Source organism: Eleutherodactylus coqui, chromosome 4, assembly GCF_035609145.1.
Source record: "Eleutherodactylus coqui strain aEleCoq1 chromosome 4, aEleCoq1.hap1, whole genome shotgun sequence".
NCBI classification, from domain to species: domain Eukaryota; kingdom Metazoa; phylum Chordata; class Amphibia; order Anura; family Eleutherodactylidae; genus Eleutherodactylus; species Eleutherodactylus coqui.
In genome coordinates, this window is record NC_089840.1 from 281,596,529 (window position 1) to 281,621,009 (window position 24,481).

Consider the following 24,481-nt stretch of genomic DNA (forward strand, 5'->3'; position numbering starts at 1 on the left):
CTCGCTCATCTATAATGTTAATATATTAGGTTAAAAACAAGACTTTAGCAAAGAATATGGGAAATAAAACTATAATAATAGTACAGTATAGACAAAGGTATAGGTGATAGAACAACAGGGAGAAAAATAGTTTTAGGAATATAAAGAGTTAAAGTATAAAATATTACATAATGACATCAACCATATAGACAGGTGCATATTGTATTCTACGGCTGTGCAGGTATTTGTTTATAGGTATTGTAAGACAGTGACCGGCAAAGTGGGGGAGGGCAGATATGTTTCGCCTAGGATGCTCTCATATGTGGCTTTAGGGAGGTACGTGTCACCGAGCAGCCTGGGCTCGGTGGAGGAAGCCAGCATTTGTGTGTCAGTAACACTAAGTTACTGACACTGTTCGTATCAGAAAGAAAAATAGCTATCTTTGCGCTCGTTGGGAAAAAATTTTTATTTAGAAATAAAGAGCGACGCGTTTCGGCAAAATATTATCGCTTTTTCAAGCTCATTTACATTACTACAGAGACATACATATATACAATACTAAATACACGCTTACTTAATACAAGCCGGCTGCCTAAGTGCCGATAACAATCAGTGGTGTTTGTTCCGGGGGGCGGGAACGCTCCTCGCAAAGGGACGTACACGTCACGATAAACGTAACGTATGACGTCAGAACGTTGGTACGTGACATGGAACGCATCTGCGTCCCATGTATTCCAAATCAACTTTATTGACAGCCGGCTGTCAACGCGCAACTCGGCAATTAACTGGCAAATCGCACACCTTGCTAAAATCGGCACGATCTGTGGAAGTCCCCTAAAGGGACAAAAAAAAAAAAAAGTTTAAAAAAAAAAAAAAAAGTTACAAAATTATTTAAAAAAAATAATAAAAACACTTGTCTCCCTTTACTTTGTAAAAAAAATCAAAAATACAATCACACATGTGGTATCCATGCGTTGTAATGACCCAGAGATGGAAGTTAATACATTATTTAACCCCTTAATGACATGGCCCCTTTTTTTCTTTTTTCCCCATTTCTTTTTTTCCTCCCTCCTGTTTAAAAATCACAACTTGTCCCGCAAAAAGCAAGCCCTCATATGGCCATGTCAATGGAAAAATGAAAAAGTTATGGCTCTGGAGACGCAACTGCAAAATTAGTTGATTAGACCATTTTAAAAAACCTGCCCTGGTGGGCACGACAGGGTGGTAGGAAACCCGCCACTCAGGGGGTTAAAGGGCAGAATTCCATCAGAAATTGATAGGCGCAGTCATTTTTTGTCAATACCTGCAACCACTTTTGAGTTAGGGATGATATGCTGATTGTTAATAAAGGTTTATTGAATTATATAATATGGAAACCACTAATTGTATTACTTCTCAATTATCATGATATTAATAAATCTAGTATACAACTGAGATGATCTTGATGGTCGGTAACAGAAGTTCACGTGAGGCGGACGAGGTTTTCAATCACGATAACTCAAGAAGACAAGCAGATTCTAAAATATTAATATGGGTTCTCCGCTGTGTAAGTTTTCCATAGTCAAAAATGGCTGCTGCCACGTGTGAATTCTCCAACGTCTAACAAGATGTATAGCTAAAATATTTCCAATAATCTGAACAAAAATGCCGGTTTTCCCCTGTGTGAGTTCTCTTATAGTTAACAAGATCTGATTTGTCTTAAAAATATTGACAACAGTCAGAATATAGAAATGTTGTCTCCCCCATGTGAATTTTCTGTTGTTTAACAAGATCCCCTTTATGGGTATTTCTCACATTCAGAACATGAAAATGGCTTGTCCCCCATGTGAATTCTCTGATGTGGCACAAGAAGTATTTTCCACATTCTGAACATGAAAATGGCCACTCTCCTGTGTGTTTTCTGATGTGTAACAAGATGTGATTTGTTCAAGAAACATTTTCTACATTCTGAAATGACTTCTTCCCTGTGTGAGTTCTTTGATGTGTAAGAAGAGTTGTATTACTTGTAAAACATTTCCCACATTCTGAACATGAAAATGGCTTCTCTCCTGTGTGAATTCTCTGATGTCTAACAAGACCTAATTTCATGGTAAAACATTTCCCACATTCTGCACATGAAAATGGCTTCTCTCCTGTGTGAATTCTCTGATGTCTAACAAGACCTAATTTCATGGTAAAACATTTCCCACATTCTGCACATGAAAATGGCTTCTCTCCTCTGTGAATTCTCTGATGTCCAACAAGATTTGATTTCATGGTAAAACATTTCCCACATTCTGCACATGAAAATGGCTTCTCTCCTGTGTGAATTCTCTGATGTCCAACAAGAACTAATTTCTTGGTAAAACATTTCCCACAGACAGAACACGAAAATCGCCTCTCACCAGTGTGAATTTTCAGATGTTCAACAAGGGATGATTTCTGAGCAAAACATTTCCCACAGACAGAACACGAAAATCGCCTCTCACTAGTGTGAATTTTCAGATGTTCAACAAGGGATGATTTCTGAGCAAAACATTTCCCACAGACAGAACACGAAAATCGCCTCTCACCAGTGTGAATTTTCAGATGTTCAACAAGGGATGATTTCCGAGCAAAACATTTCCCACATTCTGAACATGAAAATGGCTTCTCTCCTGTGTGAATTCTCTGATGTCTAACAAGAGGTGATTTCAGGGTAAAACATTTCCCACAGACAGAACATGAAAATGGCTTCTCTCCTGTATGAATTCTCTGATGAACAGCAAGATGTGATTTTCTGGTAAAACATTTACCACATTCTGAACATGAAAATGGCTTCTCTCCTGTGTGAATTCTCTGATGTCCAACAAGATCTAATTTCATGGTAAAACATTTCCCACATTCAGAACATGAAAATGGCTTGTCCCCCATGTGAATTCTCTGATGTCTAACAAGACCTACTTTATGGGTAAAACATTTCCCACATTCTGAACATGAAAATGGCTTCTCTCCTGTGTGAATTCTTTGATGATAAACAAGATGTGATTTCAGGGTAAAACATTTCCCACATTCCGAACATGAAAATGACTTCTCTCCTGTGTGAATTCTCTGATGATAAACAAGATGTGATTTGTGGGTAAAACATTTCCCACATTCTGAACATGAAAATGACTTCTTCCCTGAGACAACAGTTTCTTCTTTAACATCTCTTCTGTAAATGTTATGTTGCTCACTAGTCTGTGATGAATTAGAAGATGGAACCTCTATAAAAGGATCAGATGACAGATGTTTGCTGGGAAGGGCTGAGGGTACATCTGGGATAATGGCAGGCTCTGCGTGTGTATCTTGTATGTTACCATCATCTTCCACTGTAAAACCTGAAGATATCAAATGTTCCTCTAAGCTCCTGATGTCGTCATCTGCCAAGAATAAAACAGATTTTAACATTACAATTATATCAATATTTTATAAAAATTTCTATATAAAATATTCATACAAATTGTGAAAAAGACAAGTTACAAAAACCCCGTGCTCTTTTATGTATGAGGTTTTACTTACTTGAGTAAGGGGTTTGCAGACATTAGCGAACCTCCTCAAGAATCCATGTTAGCCTCTAAATTATCACCCGTTCCTCCAGGTTTCTTTTGGAGAGTCGGTACCTTCTGGTATTTATTCCATTAGCGTAGGACAATATATACAATACAGTACATGCAACGCGAGTCGGAGGGCTTACTGACTAATCTGCCACCTTTCATGAGCATATAACACAGAGATATGACAAAAGTATCAGGTACTTCTTAGAACTGGGGCGACCGGAAGTGTGTACGTGCGTGCATCCAGAAGAAAGTAGCTGCTGAGCGATATCCTGGTACACGCTTAACCGGAAGCAGAGGTAAATTTCTAGACACAATTTTGTGCGCATGCTCGTCTTGCACATGCTCTTTATACAGATTAAGTATACTTAAGAACAAACGAGTGCCACATTTTATATTATTTCTCCAGAGCCCCCATACTTTTATTTTTTACACACAAATCTCCAAAATCTTAACCCCTTAGTGACGGCCCCATCGGGATTCTACGTCCTCACTAAGTGGGCTTTAATCCTAGAGGACGTAGAAACATGCGTCCTCTTAGGATTAATACCCTCTTAGCTGAGGACGTGTCAGCTTCATGTTGTCGGTGCCCGCAGGTAGCCGACAGCATGGAGCTGTCATCTTGGGCTGCGGGCAGTCGCCCCCGGCAATGCAATCGGCGCTATCCAATGGATACCCATCCCAACCAGCCCCCGTAATTACCCCTGTCTTCGGAAATACCACACAGTTCACATTATTACTTTTATCTAAGGTTTGGGGAACGCCGAAAAGGGTGCGGATGGGGGGGGGGGGGGGGGATTTTTTTTTTATCGGGTCAATTTTTATTCTGTACAAGTGGGCAATGGGGCCAGGAATTTATTCAGTTGTGCCCTGCAATCCTACGGGTGTTCCTTCCATTATAGGCCTTGCCATGTGTCCTGTAAGTAGATTAGGGCCACAATGGGTATGTTTCTGAACACGGGACAAACGGGGGGATCCATTTTGGGGTTAAAGTCTTCATTCCTATGTACACTGTACAAAAAAAAGTTTTTAAATTGACACAATTGCCAAAAAAAATGAAAATCATAATTTTTTCCTTCTGCTTTGCTTAGATTCATTCAAATGCTGTGGGGTCAAAATTCGTTAAGGGGTCTAGTTTTCAAAATGAGGTCATTTGTGGGGGTTCTCTATCGTTTTGGCCACTCAATGACTCTACAAGTGAGCAATCCAATGGGTGCTCCTTCCATTATAGGCCTAGCAATGTTTCCTTCAAGTAGATTAGGGCCACAATGGGTATATTTCTGAACACGGGTAAAACAGGGGTATCCATTTTGGGGTGCAAGTCTTCATTCATGTGTGTGCTGTACAAAAAAGTGGTTTTTAAACTGATAGAATTGCCAAAAAAATGAAAATCACAATTTTTTCCTTTTGCTTTGCTTCAATTCCTTCAAAAACTGTGGCATCAAAATGGGCAGTACACCCCTAGATAAATTTGTTAATGGGTCTAGTTTTTAAAATGGGGTCATTTGTGGGGGTTCTATATGGTTTGGGCCGCTCAAGAGCTCTACAAGAGTGGTATGGGGCCTAAAACGCCTTCAAGCAAAATTTATGGTCTGAAAGACACTGACTTCTCCTTACATTATGGGCCCCGTTGTGCATCCAGACAGAAGATTAGGGCCACAAGGAGTATATTTCTGAAGACGGGAGAAACAGGGGGATCCATTTTGGGCTATCAATCCTCATTTTCATGTGCACTATAGGAAAACAATGTCTTTAAAATGACATATTTGCAAAAATATGAAATTTTATTTTTTCTTCTCTAAATTTAATTAATTTCTGAAAAAAAAACTGTGGGGTCAAAATACACACGACCCCCCTAAGTGGATACATTAAGGGGTGTCGTTTTTAAAATGGGGTCATTTAGGAGGGTATCTATCATTGACACCTATTTGCCGCTGCAAACTTGGCTTGCTGTAAGAAAACAAAGTGTTTCTCAAAATGCTGAAAATTAATGTTAAATTTGTACGTCATCTAAATGGTTAAAAAAAAACAAAAGTTTTTCAAATGTGCATTCAGAATAAAGTAAACAGATGGAAATATATATCCTATCAAAAAATTGTACAAAATGATAATTTTTTAATTTTTTTTTCCAGTATTGGTACTTTTAATAAACATACACGAATTAAATCGGTCTATTTTTGCAACGTAAATGAAGTACAACATGTGGGGAAAAAAAGATGTCAGAATCACTTGGATATGCAAAACCTTCATGGAGTTATGCTATGTTGAACGACATGTCAGATTTCCAAAATCTGGCTCCGTCACTAAGAAGTTAATGAACAATCTAATGTATAAAAGAAGTGTTTTAAAGAGAAGGGGCACCCAGGGGTGCTGGTGAGTTCAGCGATGCTAAGAGCGCAACAACAAGACCAGTTAGAGAATCCACAACAGAAACCTGGGAAAACTGAGGAGCAGAACTCCAAAACATTATTCTGAAACCACATTAATACTCAACATCCCCACCTGAGGAACATCCTATCGAAACATTGGGGGATCCTACAAGGTGACCCCTTTCTATCTGACAATATCCCCAGTCGACCTCAAGTGGTAATCAAAGAAATAAAACTGAAAAATATACTGGCACCCTCCCACCAACCCAATTGGAAGATCCTAACTCATATTCCAGGTACATCCATGTGTTTGTGGAGGGGGGGAGTGAGGGGCATATACGACGCTTTTGGATGTGGCATAGAAAATTGTAAATGCTGCCAGAATATTTGCCACAGCAGGAAGGAGATATTTATACAAGATGTGAATAAGAGTTATATTCTGCAATATCTTTTAAACTATGGATGGGGTCTGGCTGAGGGAAAAATCCAAGGCAGCGTTTTTAGAGAAGTTCCAACAATATCCGTTTCTAGCTTAATCCATTGTTTAGACTTCCTGTGGAAGTGCCAGCCGAACGATCTAAGAAGGATAGAGGCTTGAGGCCAGAAAGCCCCGCCCCTCCTGTGGGTTTAGGTTTTAAGAGGGTTCGGTAGCTGATGTGTAAAAGCAGATTGTAGGCATTTTAAAAAATTCACGGGGGGCTGAATAGGCAGAGTCTGGAATAAGTACAACAAGCGAGGGGCGACGTCCATCCTTAGCACATTTATTCCACCAAAACGGGAGATATTTTTTGTCGTAGTTATTCAAGCTCAGATATGTAAAAATATTAAATAGTTAAAGGGGTTTTCCCATTAACTGCAGGTACAATAATTTGTGGAGCGCCTAGTCTACTGATAACATCCTAATGGGACAATTACTTTACCCAATAAACTTACTTTTTTACTTCCACATTGTAGGACGTGTTCTGCGCTGATTTCCTCCCATGCGGTGATGGTAATTTCCTACCTCCAGGGGGCGCTCATACAGCTCGTAAGATTACAGAGCACAGGAGCCAAACGAGCCGTGGATAAGAGCGGCTGACGCCCCCTGCTGTAAACTGCCCTGTACTGCGCTGCAACTACAGTCTGCTGATCATGTGCTGCTGACCGGGGAATAAAGACGCCTTTACAAGCCCAGCACCGCCATTATCAGTGGGCACACATATGTTTGTAGCCATTCACTAACCCAGCTGACTGTTACTTGTACCAAGATTTGGGAAGTTCCTACTGAGCATGCCCAGTCCTTCTGGTTCCAGCAGCAGAGGAGAGGGACATGATAATAGTACTTGCACATGTGCGGAGGCAGCACTGGGGACGGGGGTCCAGGTCTGATAGAGTGATTGGATGTTGCAGAGACCCTGACATAGTGCATGGGGTATCAGCTGGGGGCAGATGGAAGGAGCAGCTGAATGCAGGATGAGGATGGCTTCTCCTTACACGGAGCCTGTGGCTCTACCAAAACATTAAGGGGAAATAACATAACTGCTTGTATAGCTTATTGCTGTATATTCCACGATTATTACAGAACTGCTGACTGATTTGTGCTCGTTGCAGCCTGCAGGCACACGGCGAAGGACTGTCCTGAACTCACTATCCACAGCATCAGGACAGGGATCTGCTCCTTTGTGCAAGGAGGAACAGGAGAAGTAGTGCCAGAACCCTACAGAATGACCCTCAGCAGACTATAAAATAATAATCTTTATTTGTATAGCGCCAACTTGTTCTGCAGCGCTTTCAAGCACAGGAGAAAACCGACAATACAACAAATTACATGTTTTTCTACAATCAATTTGAAACAAACGAGGTGGAGGCGATATAGGCAGTACAGGAATTACATGAGTAAATCAGTTATTAGGAAGCAAACGGGTGGATCGGTAGGGAGGTGCCGGGGTAGAGGTCATAGGCAGGGTGGAAGGTGTGGGGAGCGGTAGGGAGGGGCAGGGGGACTAGGTCAGGAGATTTAGTATGCCTCCCTGAAGAGGTGCGTTTTTAAGGCGAGTCTGAAATTTTGTGCATTGTGGATTGTCCAGATGCCTTGGGGTAGAGCTTTGCAGAGGATGGGTGCTGCTCTGGTGAAGTCCTGGAGGCGAGCATGTAAGGTTTGTATTAGTGGGGAGTTTAGTCTGCATGTGTTAGCGGATCGGAGTATTGGGCTGGGTGATAAATGGACAGAAGGGAAGCGATGTGCCATGGGTGAGGAGTTTAAATTTAGTTCTGCAGTGGATGGGCAGCCAATGCAATGACTGGCATAGTTCAAAGGCATCAGAGAAATGGCTGGATAGAAAAATGAGCCTAGCTGGTGTGTCTAATATAGATTGAAGAAGGGAGAGTCTGGTGCGGAAAGGCCGTTGAGCAACAAGTAGCAGTAGTCAAGTCGGGAATGGATGAGGGCGGCAACAACTGTTTTAGCATGTCCATGGTGAGGAATAGCCAGATTTGAGAAATATTTCTGAGGAGCAGGTGGCATTTTTGGGACAAAGATTGGATGTGGGGGTTGAAGAAGAGGTCAGAGTCTGGTATGACGCCCAAGAAGTTGCCGTGCTGTCTGGGAGTGGTGCCAGATACCGATATGAAGATATTGTAGGGAGATCGGTAAGCAGACGGTGGAAACACGAGGTGGTCAGTATTGGAAAGGCTTTGTTTGAGAAAGAGGGAGGACATGGTGTTAGAGACAGCAGACAGACAGTCTGTAGGATTTTGGAGGAATGGTGTTGAGATGTCACAGGAAGAGGCATATAGCTGGGTGTCCTCAGCGTAGATCTGGAATTAGAGGCCGAGTTTGCGGATAGTTTGTCCAATTGGGACTTTAGAGAAGATTAGGGGACCAAGGTCTGAGCCCTTGGGCACCCCAACAGCGAGAGGAGGCGGAAAGGAAATAGGGCCAGTAAGGAGGGCTGATAGAGTAAAGCATGTTAAGGAGGAGTTTGTGGTCAACAGTGTCAAATGCTGAAACAGGTCAAGGAGGACTAGCAGGGAGTAGTCGCCTCTCGACTTCGCTGTCATCACTTCACTAATGACCAAATTGTTGGAAACAGACTCCGCGGGAACCATGAGGGCTCAACATGCTGTAGTGGAAGCTGAGCTCACATCCCAGCACCATGTAGCTTGAATAGCATTTGCCAGAGACACCGGAATTGGCAAGTCCACCATTGGCACCCTGTTCTCTTCACAGACAAAAGCAGCTTCACAAGGAGCACATGTAACAGACATGGAAGAGTCTGCAGAGGATGGAGATCATCCACATCTGATATACCAGGTTTCGGGCAAGTAAATTTGGTACAAGTGTTTATCTGTTGCTTGCGTGGAACATTTTATGAAGCTGTGGTTACTTCAGAGGAAAAGAGGAATAAAATATGTATACACATAGAGGTAAAGTAGATTCTCCTCAGTATATACACATGCAGAGGTGAGGTAGGTTATCCTCAGTATATACACCCAGAGGTGAGCTAGATTCCCCTCAGTATATACACACAGAGGTGAGGTAGATTCTCCTCAGTATATACACTGTAGTAGAGTGAGAGTTAAAGTGTGGGACGGACGGTACATATCGCAGAGACTACTAGCATCTGTGAGGTAAACCCGGTCCGTCTCTCACTCCAGTACTCAGTTTCACCTGGCCCAAGTAGGTGAGGTGCATAAATGGGCGCAGGTTGCAGTCTGAAGAGGGAGGTGTGCCCTGTGTGAGCAGCAGAGGCTTACAGAGAGTGCTGAGCTGGAGACACTGCACCACGCTGCTGGGAAGGTTTGCTTTACTTTGCCCTATTGGCATTTACAAAGACTTTTGTGTTACTATTGCTGGACTGCTTATTTAAAAGGACTTTCCATGAACTTTCTGTTATCTGGAGAATGCCAGTAATTTTGTTTTGTTCATCATCTCTGAATAAAGACAAGACGCTCAGCATTTGGTCGTGGCCTGGTGTGTTTCCCCCTGCATTGCTACAACACCCAGAGGTTAGCTAGATTCTCCTCAGTATATACACATAGAGGTTAGCTAGATTCTCCTCAGTATATACACCCAGAGGTGAGGTAGATTCTCCTCAATATATACACATAGAGGTTAGCTAGATTCCCCTCCGTATATACACACAGAGGTGAGGTAGATTCTCCCTCAGTATATACACCCAGAGGTGAGCTAGATTCTCCTCAGTATATACACCCAGAGGTGAGGTAGATTCTCGAAAGTATATACACAGAGAGGTGTGATAGCATCTCCTTAGTATATACACAGAGAAGCATTAGATTCTCCTCAGTATATGCACAGAGAAGCATTAGATTTTCCTCAGTATATACACATAGAGGTGAGGTAGCTTCTCCTCAGTATATACACATAGAATGAGGTAGATTATACAAATCATTTCCTTAAGCTTTATGTATCACAGATTTTTTCAAGCTTAGAATTGAATACTCAAGTTGTGACCCCTTTACTTTTCCTATGTAGGACCTCAAGAATGGTTGTTGCAAATTTAACACTTGTACGACACTGGGAAGTTACATAACACAGGGGGTCACTTACTTTTGCACTTAGCATTGTATAATCAAGTTGTGAATGTTTTAGTTTTCCTATTTAGGACCAAAATAATGGTCATGCCAAATTTTATGTTTGTACGACACCAGGAAGTAAGAGAGTTAGTGGCCAGTCAGTGAGTGTTTTCATCTTTATATATATATACTAGCTGATATACCCGGCTTCACCCGAGTTAATTTAGTACAGGTGTTTACATTTTGTTTGCAGGGAAAATGAAGTCATAGTTACTTGAAAACCAAGGAATAAAATATGTATACACATATAGGAGTGTTAGATTCTCCTCAGACTGTATGTAGCAATGTCCCTCTGCAGAATGTGCAACCCCTACCACTCTCCTCACATTTTACTTTTAAAAGTAACGCCCCTTTTTATTCAAATTTACCCCCAGACTGGAGGTTGCAGTCCCTTCTTGGCCTTAGAGGCTCCATCCCTGCAGTGCATGGCCGCTTCCTTATGTACTTTATAGCCTTTCAGTATATACTCATAGAGGTGAGGTAGATTCTCCTGAGTATATACACACAGAGATCAGTTATATTCTCCTCAGTATACAAATCATTTCCCTAGGCTTTATGGTTTCTGAGAAAAGAACTATGTAATGTATGGCGGCTTTTCAGTTTTTCATGCTTAGAATTAAATATTGAAGTTGCAACCCCTTTACTTTCGCCATTGGGTCATAAAGAATGGTTGTGGCAAATTTCATGTTTGTGCAGTTCATACGTGTGTTATTAGTTACATTACATATGAGGTCACTTACTTTTGCACTTATAATTGAATAATCAAGTTGTCACCCCTTGACTTTTCCTACTTACAACCCAAAGAATGTTCATGCCAAATTTCACGCTTGTACGACTCCGGGAAGTAATATAACATAGGGGGTAACTTATTTTTTGCACTTAACATTGAATAATCGAGTAATGACTCCTTTTCCTATTTTGGACCTAAAAAATCGTTGTGCCAAATTTCATGTTTGTCCGCCATCGGGAAGTTAGAGAACTAGTGGCGAGTCAGTCAGTCAGTGAGGGCTTTTGCCTTTGTATATATAGATTTTGGCTGAATAAGGGAATATACAGCTGAAAACCCCGACAACACAGACTCTTCTCTACATGCAGTCTCACCTGGGGGGTCATCTGTAGGAATCCCCTCCTTACACGGCTGATACCCCCTCACATGTGTCTCTGTAGCATCAATAGGGATCAGATCTTCCTCCAGTTTCACCAGCTGTGAAATAAATATTGTAAAAGTCATCACACAGTTGGAGAAGTCGTGTGGAAGGTTTTATATGGCCAGAAAAGGTCATTAATTAGTATGAGGAGCCGGAATGACATGACAGCAGTAGTGATCTGGGCCAAATAGCTGCAGGTCTCCTGTATAACTCCAACCTGTTGCTTCTTTATTCCAACCAGAAGTCTCCAGAACCAGAAAATAGTGATAAGATGCGGAGATCTAATGTCTGCGGTCGGCTGTAATCCTGCCATCTCCAGCTTTCTCATTACACAAATATCAATCATATAATAAGACTAAACACAAGACCTTCCCAGCCGTCCTACAGACCAGAGGGGAGATTTCATGAGACCTTCTCTCCATTTACCTGATCATCCTGTGGAAGAAGAGGCCGGGGACATCTCTCTGCTGCTGTTCTCTTACTGGATCTACCTGCAGAAAACACAGACAGCCACTGAATTCATTCTCTACATACAAATAATAAAGGCTGTGTGGATTTAGTCCTGTCTATTACCTGGTGATAGGGGGGGCTGATGGTCCTCCATCATGACGTCCTTGTACAGATCCTTGTGTCCTTCTAAATACTCCCACTCCTCCATGGAGAAATATACAGTGAAGTCCTGACACCTTATAGGAACCTGACAACACAATGATACCGTCATCACCCAGACATGTTATACCGCCATAGTGTTACTGTATAATGTCCCAGCATTCCCAGCAGCATCACCTCTCTAGTCAGCAGCTCAATCATCTTGTTGGTGAGTTCTAGGATCTTCTGCTCATTGATCTCCTCAAGTATCAGGGGGCGAGGTGGAGGCCCTGTGATTGGGCTTAGGGGTCTTCCCCATCCATCAGACACCGGGGCCTGACAGCCATCACTAGAAGTCTTCTTCACTATCATGTAATCCTGTTTATGGGGAGATACATCCATAAATATCCCTGCAGACATTTCTAGAGTCCTCCCAGTCTGGTCCGGCAGTTATGTCGGCTCTTCACATCTGTGTTCATCAGTTGTGTTGTTCTGTGAGGGCACGTGTATATATTGCTATATGTTTTTATATCTTTAGACCTGCGTGCAAATTCTATGCAATGCTTTGTGACAAAAAACCTAATATTCAAAATACGTAATATGCATTCTTAAAAAATCATATCAGATACGACAAAGGCTTCTGCAAGGCGGAGAAAACTGTTTCTTGGAAAATTACAAAGAGGAACAAGATAGAACGGCGATTAGCTTGGCAGTTTAAGGAAGTTGCAACATCTTGCTCGAAGGACTGAGGAGAAAAAGAGAAGTGTCTGCTATGAATAAGGAACATGTGATTGATACAGCCGCCTGTCTGATTAACTTTTGCTATGGACAGTATTATGGACATATATGGTGATGCTATATATCTGGACCAATGAGATGCTATATGCTTTGTGTAGCAACAGGAGGGTATAAAGCCCTGTGTAAGCCAGTAAAGTGTTGGCCATTACTCCCGTACAGGGAAGCATACCAGACCTGTGTGTGGTGTTTTTGCTTTACTGTCGACAGCGGGACATTAGGGTGGGTTTTGACTGATGCTGTACTGATTGATTACCCTGACAGTTCTATTCTGTTGGCTGTTCGACATTTTACCAGCTGCAATAGTTTCCAGCATTCCGGCCGTCTTCACACTTGGCTGCAGCATTTACAGTACAAGCCATGCGGGGGAGATTTATAAAATGTCTTTCACGCGGTGCCGGTATTTTCTATAACAAATCTACTTAGTCTTTGAGAACTGCGGCAGATTCTAAATCCGCAGCGAGACTATTTATACTACGGATTTATGCTGCGGATTTTGAACCCCTGAAGAACAAAGGATAAAATCCACAGAAGTTTGGCAAGTAAGTCCGCAGCATAATACGAGCCATTTAGGCCACCTGCACACGAACAAGTTTGCATTAAGGACTCCATGGCCGATGTCTGCACCAAATACCATCCATAGCATGCTACGGAAAAACGCTTTTTCCTGCACACTTACGGAAAGAAATTGCGGTTTCCACAAGCGGAGGAAATATCGCAGCACTTTTCATTTTCCTGTGATGTCTGCAGGGATGGCTTCAATTTAAGTCAATGGAAGCTGCTTGACCCGCGGTCCATCCGCAACTGACATTGCAGGCAGGTCACAGATTCCAATTCATCACCTAGCGACGGTGTGGGGGAAAATATTGAGAAAAAAAAGTTGTACAGCGCATATCCGACAGTGAGCCGTGTGGACCATCCGCAGTATAGATGAAGAACAGAATAGACAGGTACGCGCAGATGCCAGCCGGGCACAGGGTCAGACTCCATTGTGGGCTACCGCATACAGAAATCCACCTCTTTGTGTGCAGGCGGGCTTAGATGTGGATTTGGCCCCTGCGTATTTCCTGCATAATAGCTGCAAGCTACCACTGTGGAAAGCCCGTAGTAATCATGCTTCATGTGAAGGTGGCAGAAGGACTGAATCGGCAGTAAGTCCTCTGACGTAGATGTGACCAGAGACTGACATAGATAATAATGATGGAACGTGACGTCATACTCAGAATCTCTCACCCACTGACATAAAATGCAAAGTCAGAAAAATGGAGTAAACTGAGGACAGGTTCACATGTAAGTAATAGAGAGGTCTAACGCTTACTTGAAAGGAGGGGGGTATGATGAACAGATGCCCCCTCCTCAGAGTGTCCTCCACAAAGTGTAAGATTATGCTCCAGGGTCCATAGTGATAATCCAGAAGTTGAAATCCAACAAAACTTTTAATGAGGCAACGCGTTTCGGTGCAAAACAGGGCACCTTTCTCAAGCCATACAACCCACTGACATACCGTTCATGGTCGCAGGGGTCGCAATAGCGATGCGGTGCCTGCACAGAGGGGGCCCAGAGGCCACCCTCCGCCATATACAAATGCACATACAGTGCATTACCGGCTTGTCGTACTGCCAGCCACGTGATTGTTACTCTGCGGCAGACAGTGCGAGTCAGACAACAGCAGAGCAGAAGAGGAGGAGGCAGGAGGAGAGAGGCAGGCAGGCACACACATAACATGGCTCGGAACAGAGGAAGCTGATGATGATGTCATACCCATGCACTTCTGCACAGTGTACAGCATCTCTGTGCCTGCTGGTCTCCTCACACAGAGAACTGGTCCGGGGTATGTACCTATCTGTCTCTCTCATCTAGTTATCTGTCTCTCTCATATATCTATCTAATGACCTATCACTCTCATCTATCTATCTCTCTCATCTATCTATCTACCAAGCTCGCTCATCTACCTACCTATCTATCTCTCATTTAGCTACCTACCTATCTCATCTATCTACCTACCTATCTCTGTCATTTATCTATCTACCTACCTCTCTCATCTATCTCTCCATCTACCTACCTATCTCTCTTGTTACCGCAATTTTCGTTATTCGATATATTGTGGGTGCCATATTAGATAGGAATAATGTACAGGCCTGGAGACCCTTTTAAAAGAGCACACGTCTAAATCATGTGTGCCAAGGTTCTCCTTTTATTTAGGCGGGTAAAAGTTTATATAAGGTTTTAAATCAGGAAGTTAGGTAATTTAGGATACAGTTACATGATTTTGTGTGCTGGTAGGTCATTCTCATAGGGAGGTATTTGTGAGGTAGCTGTGCGATCATTTACCCGGGAGGAGCTTCCCTTGAGCATGCTCTATTCATTCTTGACTTGTTGTTCGAAGGAAATACTTCCTGTGTTTCTCTCCAACCAGCCATTTCCTGTCCCTTTACACAAAGGCATTCCTAGATGTGTTTTCTGGTTAAAAACCGGTTTGACCAGTTTTTGGACACAAAGCACTGCTCCTTCAATTCTCGTGGAGGAGGGGGGGGGGGCATGTTCCCTTTCCCCAGAGGATTAGATTAGAGACACAATATAGCATCTTCACAGCTTATAAAAATACAGACAAGATGGTGAACCTCTCAGCCATCTACCACACTCTCATCTACCTACCTCTCTCATCTATCTATCTACCTTATCTGTCCATCACTGCTATATAGTTATGCATCTCCCTGTATAGACTGTATATAATTGCACATTTTGCACACAATTAAAAAATGCATCAAAAACACCTGCAGTTTCTTATAGTGTATGCGGCATCTTAAAAACGTATGTGGTCTTTGAATACCGCATGCAGTTTTTTAAAATGTATTCTTTTATTTTATTTCAAAAGTATAACAAAAAACATGAACACACCCTAAGGCCGCTCTCACACATGCGTTCAGAAAACGCAGTTCTAAATTGTGGCATTTTTACTGCAAGCTCTAGTGGAGTTTTTGACCGCATGGTACAACATTTGACAGCGCTTCTAAATGCACCCCACCATTGTGATGCGTGAGGAGGTACGTTAAAAAACACAAAAATAGAACAGACAGCTCTCGAAAATCGCGGCATTAGGAACACTGCATTCAAGCTCAGGTCTGAGTAACCCCATTAAGGTCAATGGGAGCATTGTACGGTGGTTAGCATGACGCTCGGGGCGCCGTGCTAATAGCGGTAAAGAGCGGTGTGAGAGAGTGGCCCAAGGGGCTACAAACAAGTTTTCCTGTAGTGCAGGATTTAGGCATGGGTACAGGGGGTGGGGGAGGCCCTGAGCTGAACTTTTGCACCCGGGCCCCTGAGCCTTTAGGTATGCCCCTGCTCTCACCTCTCCTGTAAGCTGAAAGAGTATCTCCTGGGTGAGGGTGAATAAACTCTCCGCCATCTTGTCCCGGTTCCAATCCATCCTTGTCAGGTCAATCAGGATAATTATCTGATATAGAAGATATCAGCCGAGGATCCTGAAAGGGAAGAAGACGAGACAATGTAACATCATACAAAATCCGCTATAATAATACAATTACCGGGCATTCCCCCTCTTCCCTTCCGCACCTCCGCTGAGCCCCAACACAGCTCCCTCCACACCCCACTGCTCGGCCCCCACTGCTGACCCCCAATTCATTAGCACCATTATCAGCCATCTTCTGTCTTCCTGACTGACAGGACTGCCACACAGCGCCACGCTGTTCACAGCATTACCTGACTTGTCCCACAAACCCCAGACATGCTGGGTGCAAGGATGGAGAGGGGGCCGAGTCGGGGGATGCTAGGAACAAAGCCACTCTGGGTGATACATAGGGGGCACTATAACTAAGTGGGGCAACAAAGGCAGCATTACAGCTTAGTGAAGGCACAAAGGGACTTCTTAATTAAAGGGAAAGAGACATTACTAATTTGTCAGACCACAGAAGATGCATTAGTACTATAGGGGAGTTACTGAGAGGCTAATTGGGGGCAGTGTCAGGATGGACAGAGTGTGCAGGGACTAGTCGTAGCTGGAAGAAGTCTTCATGGCGGTCTGGGCCCAGAGAAAGAAGATAAATGGATGACCACAATCAGAGGACACATCACCTGTGATCACTGAATGTAACTGCACTGTAATCACTAACACTGGAGGTAACTGCACTGTAATCACTATCTCTGTGTACAGCTGGTATGTTTTAGAGCTCTACCATCACTGTGAGGGGATCAGTAAGCCTCCAACACACAAGGATACACAGAATACAAGAACTTCTTAATGTGTGCATTTCTCCTTATATCTACATTAGTTAATCACTTTGCAGTGAGGCTACATTCACATGAGGAGCTTTAGATGAGGTTTTGGAGAGTCTGAAGAGCAGCATTTAAAAAACAAAAACACCCCAAAAATGTTTAAAAAAATAAAGCAGGGGGGGGGGGCGTGGCCAGCTAATGGAGGAGTAGGACACTTCTCCACAGCGAAAACAGCGGAGAATCGTCCGCGGGAAGAGATACCCCGATACCCGCCGGTGGCCGCACGGAGGGGAGAAGAGATGGAGCAGCATGCCGGGACGGAGACTCAGAACCTGTGGCAGCGGGAAGCGAATCCCCGGTACTCACCAGCGGCCTCGCGGAGGGAGTGAGAAGAGGAGCGGCGAACCGGGACAGAGGCACAGCTTCCGAGACGGCAGGGAGTGAACCCCAGGTACTCGCCAGCGGCAGTGAAGAGGGGGGGGGGGGAGGGGAGTAGCGGCAAGCCGGGACAGAGGCACAGCATCCAAGGTGGCAGGAGCGGTGAGTGCAGCTGGCAGGCCAGCTACAGAGGAGTGGGGAGACATAAGCAGCCCAGAGTCGGGGTCCCCTGGGGCACACGTAGCCCCCCCTCACATAACTATGGAGAAACCCTCAGGAGAAGAGGAGCAAAAGCATGCAGCACAGGAGGAAGGAGGCCCACATCAGCCCCCCTTGTCCAAAGGGTCCCTAATGCCACAGAGGGAGACAGCAACGACCCCTACGAGCAGTAAGCCCTGTGCAGGAGAGAAACCAAATAAGGGACTCCCGCAGCACACAGAGAATGGGGGAGAACCCCCACAACAAGGTTCACCCCAGACCAGCGCCCGCTCCCCACCAACGCACGGCTCCACGTCACTGCTCAGCTCCCCACCTCCGCGCAGTTTCTCAGAATTGTACTCCAGGCAGAGAGGCCCTACCATGGGCTCCGCAAACAGCCCTTACCCTTACCCCAACAAGCCAGCTACAGTAACGTCTCAGCCGCAGCAAAGTGACCCACTGCCGCTAAAAAAGCGCTATTCAGAAGAGGCCCAGACAGACCGACTCCCGGGCCTCAACAAAACCCAAATCGACCTAGGGGTCAATTACCAGGGGGAACCCAGTAACAGAGAGAGTCAAATATCAACACTTAGACTATCCACCCAGATCCCCCCCCCAAGCGGGTGGAAGATGAAGACTGGGATTGGAAAAAACGCCTCAAGGCTCTGCCGACCCAGGACCACATTGATGCTCTATTCCAGCAACTGGAAGACGCCCGTAAGGAAGATATGGCTTCCCTGCAACACTAGATCCGACAAATAGGCCAGAGAGTAGAGGCAGTAGAAGAGGCGCAGGAGAAGACCACTGAAACCCTAGAAGCCCATAATCAGGAACTACACTTACACTCTCAACAGATAATGGACCTCCAAACCCAACCCTCCTTAGCCCCCACTCTCCCACTTAGGGCTAACAGCTAGTTGAAGCTGTTATTTTCTGCCAAGCTTAGGCAGACCTTTAGTTCTAGGGGATATACAGTGGCCCCTTTTCGTTTCCGTTTACATTTATGTTGTATGTTTCGCCCTTCTGTTTCCCCCCCCCCCACTTACTCTTTCCTCATGTGCCCTTCCACTCCCCGCCCCCCCCCCTCCAACCCATTCAAGAGAGAAAGAAAGCACCCACCCACCCGCATACTGAATGGCGAATTTAACCTTTTGCTCATTCACTACTAAAGGGCTGAACAGCCCACAGAAAAGAAGACAGCTCCTCTACCATCTCCACAGAAAAAAGGTGATGGTGGCTCTGTTGCAAGAGACCCATTTCAAAGCGGGGGGTGTGCCAATCTGTTCCTCCTCGTACTACCCAACTTGGCTACATGGCCCCGACCCCCTCAAAAAGGCGGGAGGAGTCTGCATCGCCCTTCATAGAACCCTCCAGAATCAACAAATTGATTCAGTGATCGACCTGGGAGGAAGGTATATTTTCCTCAAGCTGGAAATACTAGGCTTTGTAATCACCTTTGCCAATATTTATCTCCCAAACCAGAACCAAGTACCTTTTGCAACAAGAGTGCTGAAGGCCCTGACCAACTTCGCAGATGGATCAAGAATAATTCTGGGTGGAGACCTCAATATGGTAATGGACCCCGCCGTGGACTCCTCTTCGGGTAAGTCCTCCGTCTCCCGATCGGCAACCAGGACTCTTAAGAAAAAATTAGACACACTACAGCTAGTTGACTTATGGAGAATCCTACATCCAGAGTCCCAGGACTACACTTTCCATTCAGCAGCTCACAGCTCCTACAGCAGGATTGATTATCTCCTGATCTCACATAGTCTTCTCGAAAGTGCCGCGTCCTGCTCACACGGAGACCTATCATGGTCGGACCATTCCCCAGTCTTTGGAGGTCTTGCGGGCTGGGGATCTACCCCAAGATACCAGTCCTGGAGACTAAGTGATAATCTCCTAAGAGGCCCCATCTGTGTGGCCGCAATTAGAAAAGAGATTGAAATCTTCAAAGAGTCACATCTAGCAGATCAAACATCCGCGCCAATAAAGCGGGAGACACTTAAATGTATCCTAAGAGGTGTGTTAATCTCCCAAGGTTCCAGAATCAAAAAAGAAAGATTGGCTACCCTATCGGGCCTACTAGCCTCTCTGAGAGCCAAGGAAACTGCTAACAAACGCAAACAAAGCGAAGTCCTGAGATCAGAAATCAAATCAATCTGACAACAGATCCTTGAGATTTTAGACCAGCGCTCGTTGGCCCTTAGAGACAAGCTTAAAGGGGTTGTCTCGCAAAAGCAGGTGGGGTTAAGTACTTCTGTATGGCCATATTAATGCACTTTGTAATATACATCGTGCATTAAATATGAGCCATACAGAAGTTATTCACTTACCTTCCCTGCGCTGGCGTCCCCGTCTCCATGGCTCCGTCTAATTTCAGCGTCTAATCTCCTGATTAGACGCGCTTGCGCAGATGGGTCTTTTCCCTTCGGCTCGGTCCGGCAGCAGCGGCATTTTGGCTCCGCCCCCTTGTACGCGTCATTGCGTAGCTCCGCCCCGTCACATGTGCTGATTCCAGACTCCTGATTGGCTGGAATCGGCACATGTGAAGGGGCGGAGCTACGAGATGACGCGTACAAGGGGGTGGAGCCAGAACACCGCTGCTGCCGGACCGAGCCGAAGGGAAAAGACCCATCTGCGCAAGCGCGTCTAATCAGGAGATTAGACGCTGAAATTAGACAGAGCCATGGAGACGGGGACGCCAGCGCAGGGAAGGTAAGTGAATAACTTCTGTATGGCTCATATTTAATGCACGATGTATATTACAAAGTGCATTAATATGGCCATACAGAAGTACTTAACCCCACTTGCTTTCGCGAGACAACCCCTTTAAAAAAGGGTCATTTGAGTATGGAGACAAATGTGGGAACCGACTTGCCAGAACCCTCCACCCCAGGGCCCACTTACGTATATACCCAAAATACAATCTACCAGTGGCCATCTGATCCACAACACCAAAGACATCCTAGAGGAATTTAAAGCTTACTATGATAAACTCTATAATATCACCACAGACACCCAATCCACAACACCACTGCTTAAAAGCGAGATAGACACTTATCTATCCAATCATGCACCCAAGAGCCTGGCATCTGCGGAGGCGGATGAAGTAGATCAAGACTTTTCACCCCAAGAACTATTAGATATAATTCAAAATCTAAAAGTAAATAAGAGTCCAGGGCCAGATGGCTATACGGACAGATTCTATAAACTATTTGCCGAAGAACTCTCCCCAATAGCTTTAGAAGCATTTAACTTAGTAAATAGAGGATGCCCATTCCCCAAACAGGTGCGGCAAGCCCATATCACCATCATCCTCAAACCGGGTAAGGACCCCTCGGCCTGCGGGAGTTATAGACTGATATCGCTAATAAACGTCGATATTTAGATGTTTGCCAAACTGATAGCAAACAGACTCCAGAACCTAATCCCTAGACTGATCCACTTGGAGCAAGTTGGCTTTGTCCAAGGCAGAGAGGCAAGGGACAACACCATCAAAACGATGTTCCCAATAGCCAGAGCCAAAGCAACAAAAACCCCTTTATGTCTCCTTTCAATTGATGCGGAAAAGCGTTTGATAGGGTAAGTTGGGCCTTCCTCTCTGCCACTTTGGGAAAAATTGGACTGGGCCCACGGATGCTCCAGTGGATCATGGCCCTATACCAAGACCCTACGGATAGGATCAGAGTAAGTGGAACCCTGTCTGACCCGTTCAGAGTAAGCAATGGGACGAGGCAGGGGTGTCCCCTCTCCCCCTTTCTATACATCCTAACCATGGAGACCCTAGCCAACGCCATTTGAAGTAATGACTCGATTAAATGCGTCAGAGTCAGCTCCTTGGAACACAAAATGGCACTAGTTGCCGATGATTTATTGTGGTATCTATCCAACCCCCGAGTCGGCATGCCCCTACTTCTAAAGAAATTTGAAAAGTTCGGAAGGATCAACATATACAAAATTAATGCGCAGAAATCAGAGGCCCTAAACATTCCTCTACCGCAGGCCGAGGTCTCCCACTTGGAGTCGGTACTCCCCTTTCGCTGGGTTTGTTCCCACTTAAAGTATCTGGGAGTCAATATCCCCGCAGAGCTACCAATAAGCTTTAAACTAAACTTCACTCCCTTTGCTGAGAAACTCGAGAGAGACCTTAGCAAATGGAGCCCCCTATATCTCTCATGGAATGGTCGAGTCAACGCAATTAAAATGAATGTATTGCCCCGATTCCCATATCTCTGTCAAACAATCCCGATCGGGCTCCCAAGAACATTCCTGAAAGAAATCAGATCCCTAATTTCCAACTCCGTTTGGAAAGGACGCAAACCGCGTCTGCGTTACTCACTGCTAAAGAGGGGAAAAGAAAAGGGGGGCCTGGGCTTCCCGGACTTTTCCCTCTACCACAAGACTAACATTGCAAATTACGTCCTAGACATCCTTAAAAGTAGAAGCGCAAGGCTTTGGGTAGATATAGAACACACAGGTGAAATAGATGGCCTATACGGAGCCCCCTGGATTCTGCCCAAATGGATTAAGTCAATACCCAACATCTCCCCCTTTGGCCTACAACTATTTAAGACATGGGCGAGTTTTGCCCCCCAACATAGACTGGTCACAGTCCCAGGCCCTTTAACCCCGCTCATAGCAAATCCCCTATTTGAAGCTACTATAAGCCAGAAGGGGCTGCTGTCTATCCCAGCAGAGCCAACCCCCAGACTGAGGGACGTAGTGACGCAGACGGGCCTGGAACCCATGACCGAGATCTTGGACCAGTCCCCACCCTCAGCCAGGGTCCTAGCTTTAATACTTGCAGCTGAGAGGCTTTGTGAGTACGCTGATTCCGAAAGAAAACCTGACAGCGCCCCTGACGGAGTTTGAGCAACTCTGCATATCAAGCCTAAGCCAGAGGCACATGATCTCCACGTTATATAAGATGTTGCTGGATCGGGAGACGGAGGAGGAGACCCCGAACTATAGGGAGGCCTGGGAACAGGAATTAGGGGAAAGTATCACGGAGGAGGACTGGTGTAAAATTTGAGCCCTAACCCACAAGCTATCCACAGCTGGCAAAATACAAGACCTCAACTATAAGATAGTCTCAAGGTGATATAGGACCCCCCGACCACCTACAGAGGATCTTTCACCAGTCCTCGCCTGTGTGCTGGAGATGCAGTGGGAGCCGAGGCACAATGACCCACATCTGGTAGGACTGTCGACCAGTGGCTGACCTATGGGACGAGGTGACAACCCTATATAACCACATCAACCACTCAAGAGTGATAATGACACCGAAACTAGCCCTGCTCTCACTATTCCCGGGCAGCAAGAGAGAGCCGCTAAATCAAGTCTCCTAAAACATTTCATATTAGTAGTGAGAAGACTCATCTCAAGGTTCTGGCGCTCTCCAACCGTTCCAACTAGGGGCATGTGGGTTGAAGAACTCCACACCCTCATGAGATTTGGCGAACTGGGAGCCGAAGACCCAAAATCTTGGGAAGCATACTACAAGACAAGGCAGCCATGGGTAGCGTTCAGAGGGTCGGACGACCTTAAACGATGGTTAGATCAAGGCTCACTTGACTAAACCACCACCCGGACCGGCGTTCAGAGGACTCTCCACCCAGAGTCATTCTTCTGTATTTATTTCTTCTTCCACCCCCCACTCCTACCACACCCCCCCTTGCCATCCTCGTCTATTTCCCTTCCCCCTCCCCTTCTGTCCATGTGTGTGTTTTAGATAAGATAAGTTTACATGAATGGAAAGGTGGTACTGCTCCTACAATCTTAGCCCCTTAGTGACGGCCCCATCGGGAAACTATGTCCTGTCTGAGTGGGCTTTAATCCTAGAGGACGTAGTACTATGCGTCCTCTTAGGATTAATGCCCCTCAGGCTCTCGACGTGACAGCTCCATGCTGTCAGTGCCCGTAGGTAGCCAACAGCATGGAGCTGTCATCCCGGGCTGCGGGCTTTTCCCCCCCCGGCATTGCGATTGGCACTATCCAATGGATAGTGCCGATCGCAATAAAGTTTTTAAAAAAGTGAAAAAAGTTAGATATTCAGCTGCCCTGATGGATCAGATCCATCAGGGCAGCTGAAAATACTCACCCGGCTTGTCCGTGATGTCCCGCGGTGAGTGGGTCCTCCGGGCCCCGAGGCAGCTCTTCTGCGCATGCGCGCCAGACGTATGACATTACACGCATGCGCAGAAGGCCGGGAGCCCCGGCAGATTTAAAATCTACTGGCTCCCGGCTCCTGAAGGTAGCCGGAAACCAGGAGATGTCCCCGGGATAGCGGCGATCGTGAAAAAGTTAAAAAAAAGATTTTTTTAAAAAGTGTCAGTTTCACCTCCCCTCATGGATCGGATCCATGAGGGGAGGTGAAAATCCTCACCTCAGGTCCGCCGGCGATGTCCTGATCTCCCGGGACCCGAGGTCCCCTTCTGCGCATGCGCACCCAATGTCAATTATCGGGCGCGTGCACAGAGGGGCTCGAGAGCCGGGAAATTTAAAATCCCTCTGCTCCTGGCTGCCATGTGTAGCTCGGAGCAGAGGGATGTCACCAGGGACATGATCACTGTTATCCAATGGATAGAAAGTAAAAAAATAATTTAAAAAAGTAAAAAAAAAAGTTTTAAAAAGTAAAAAAATGTTAAAAAAAGCTTACGTT

General features: G+C 45.1%; 2 protein-coding genes across 5 annotated transcripts in view; both read right to left on the reverse strand.

Moving 5' to 3' along the window:
- LOC136624337 (gastrula zinc finger protein XlCGF57.1-like) overlaps positions 1-24,481 on the reverse strand; it is a 721,853-nt gene that overhangs the window by 293,876 nt on the left and 403,496 nt on the right. The gene's annotated exons all lie outside the window — the stretch shown is intronic.
- Positions 50-11,723, reverse strand: LOC136624389 (oocyte zinc finger protein XlCOF7.1-like). The gene is made up of 2 exons (XM_066598365.1): positions 11,579-11,723; positions 50-3,359 (listed from the first exon to the last, which is right to left on the reverse strand). The coding sequence occupies exons 1-2, from the start codon at positions 11,706-11,708 to the stop codon at positions 1,906-1,908; spliced, it is 1,584 nt and encodes a 527-aa protein (XP_066454462.1). The 5' UTR covers positions 11,709-11,723; the 3' UTR covers positions 50-1,905.

Coding starts and splice junctions, on each gene's coding strand:
- LOC136624389 (XM_066598365.1), bottom strand. CDS start 11,708: ATGACTTTTACAATATTTATTTCACAGCTGGTGAAACTGGAGGAAGAT. Junction 3,360..11,578: donor TCCTACAGATGACCCCCCAG/GTGAGACTGCAT, acceptor TATTCTTGGCAG/ATGACGACATCAGGAGCTTA.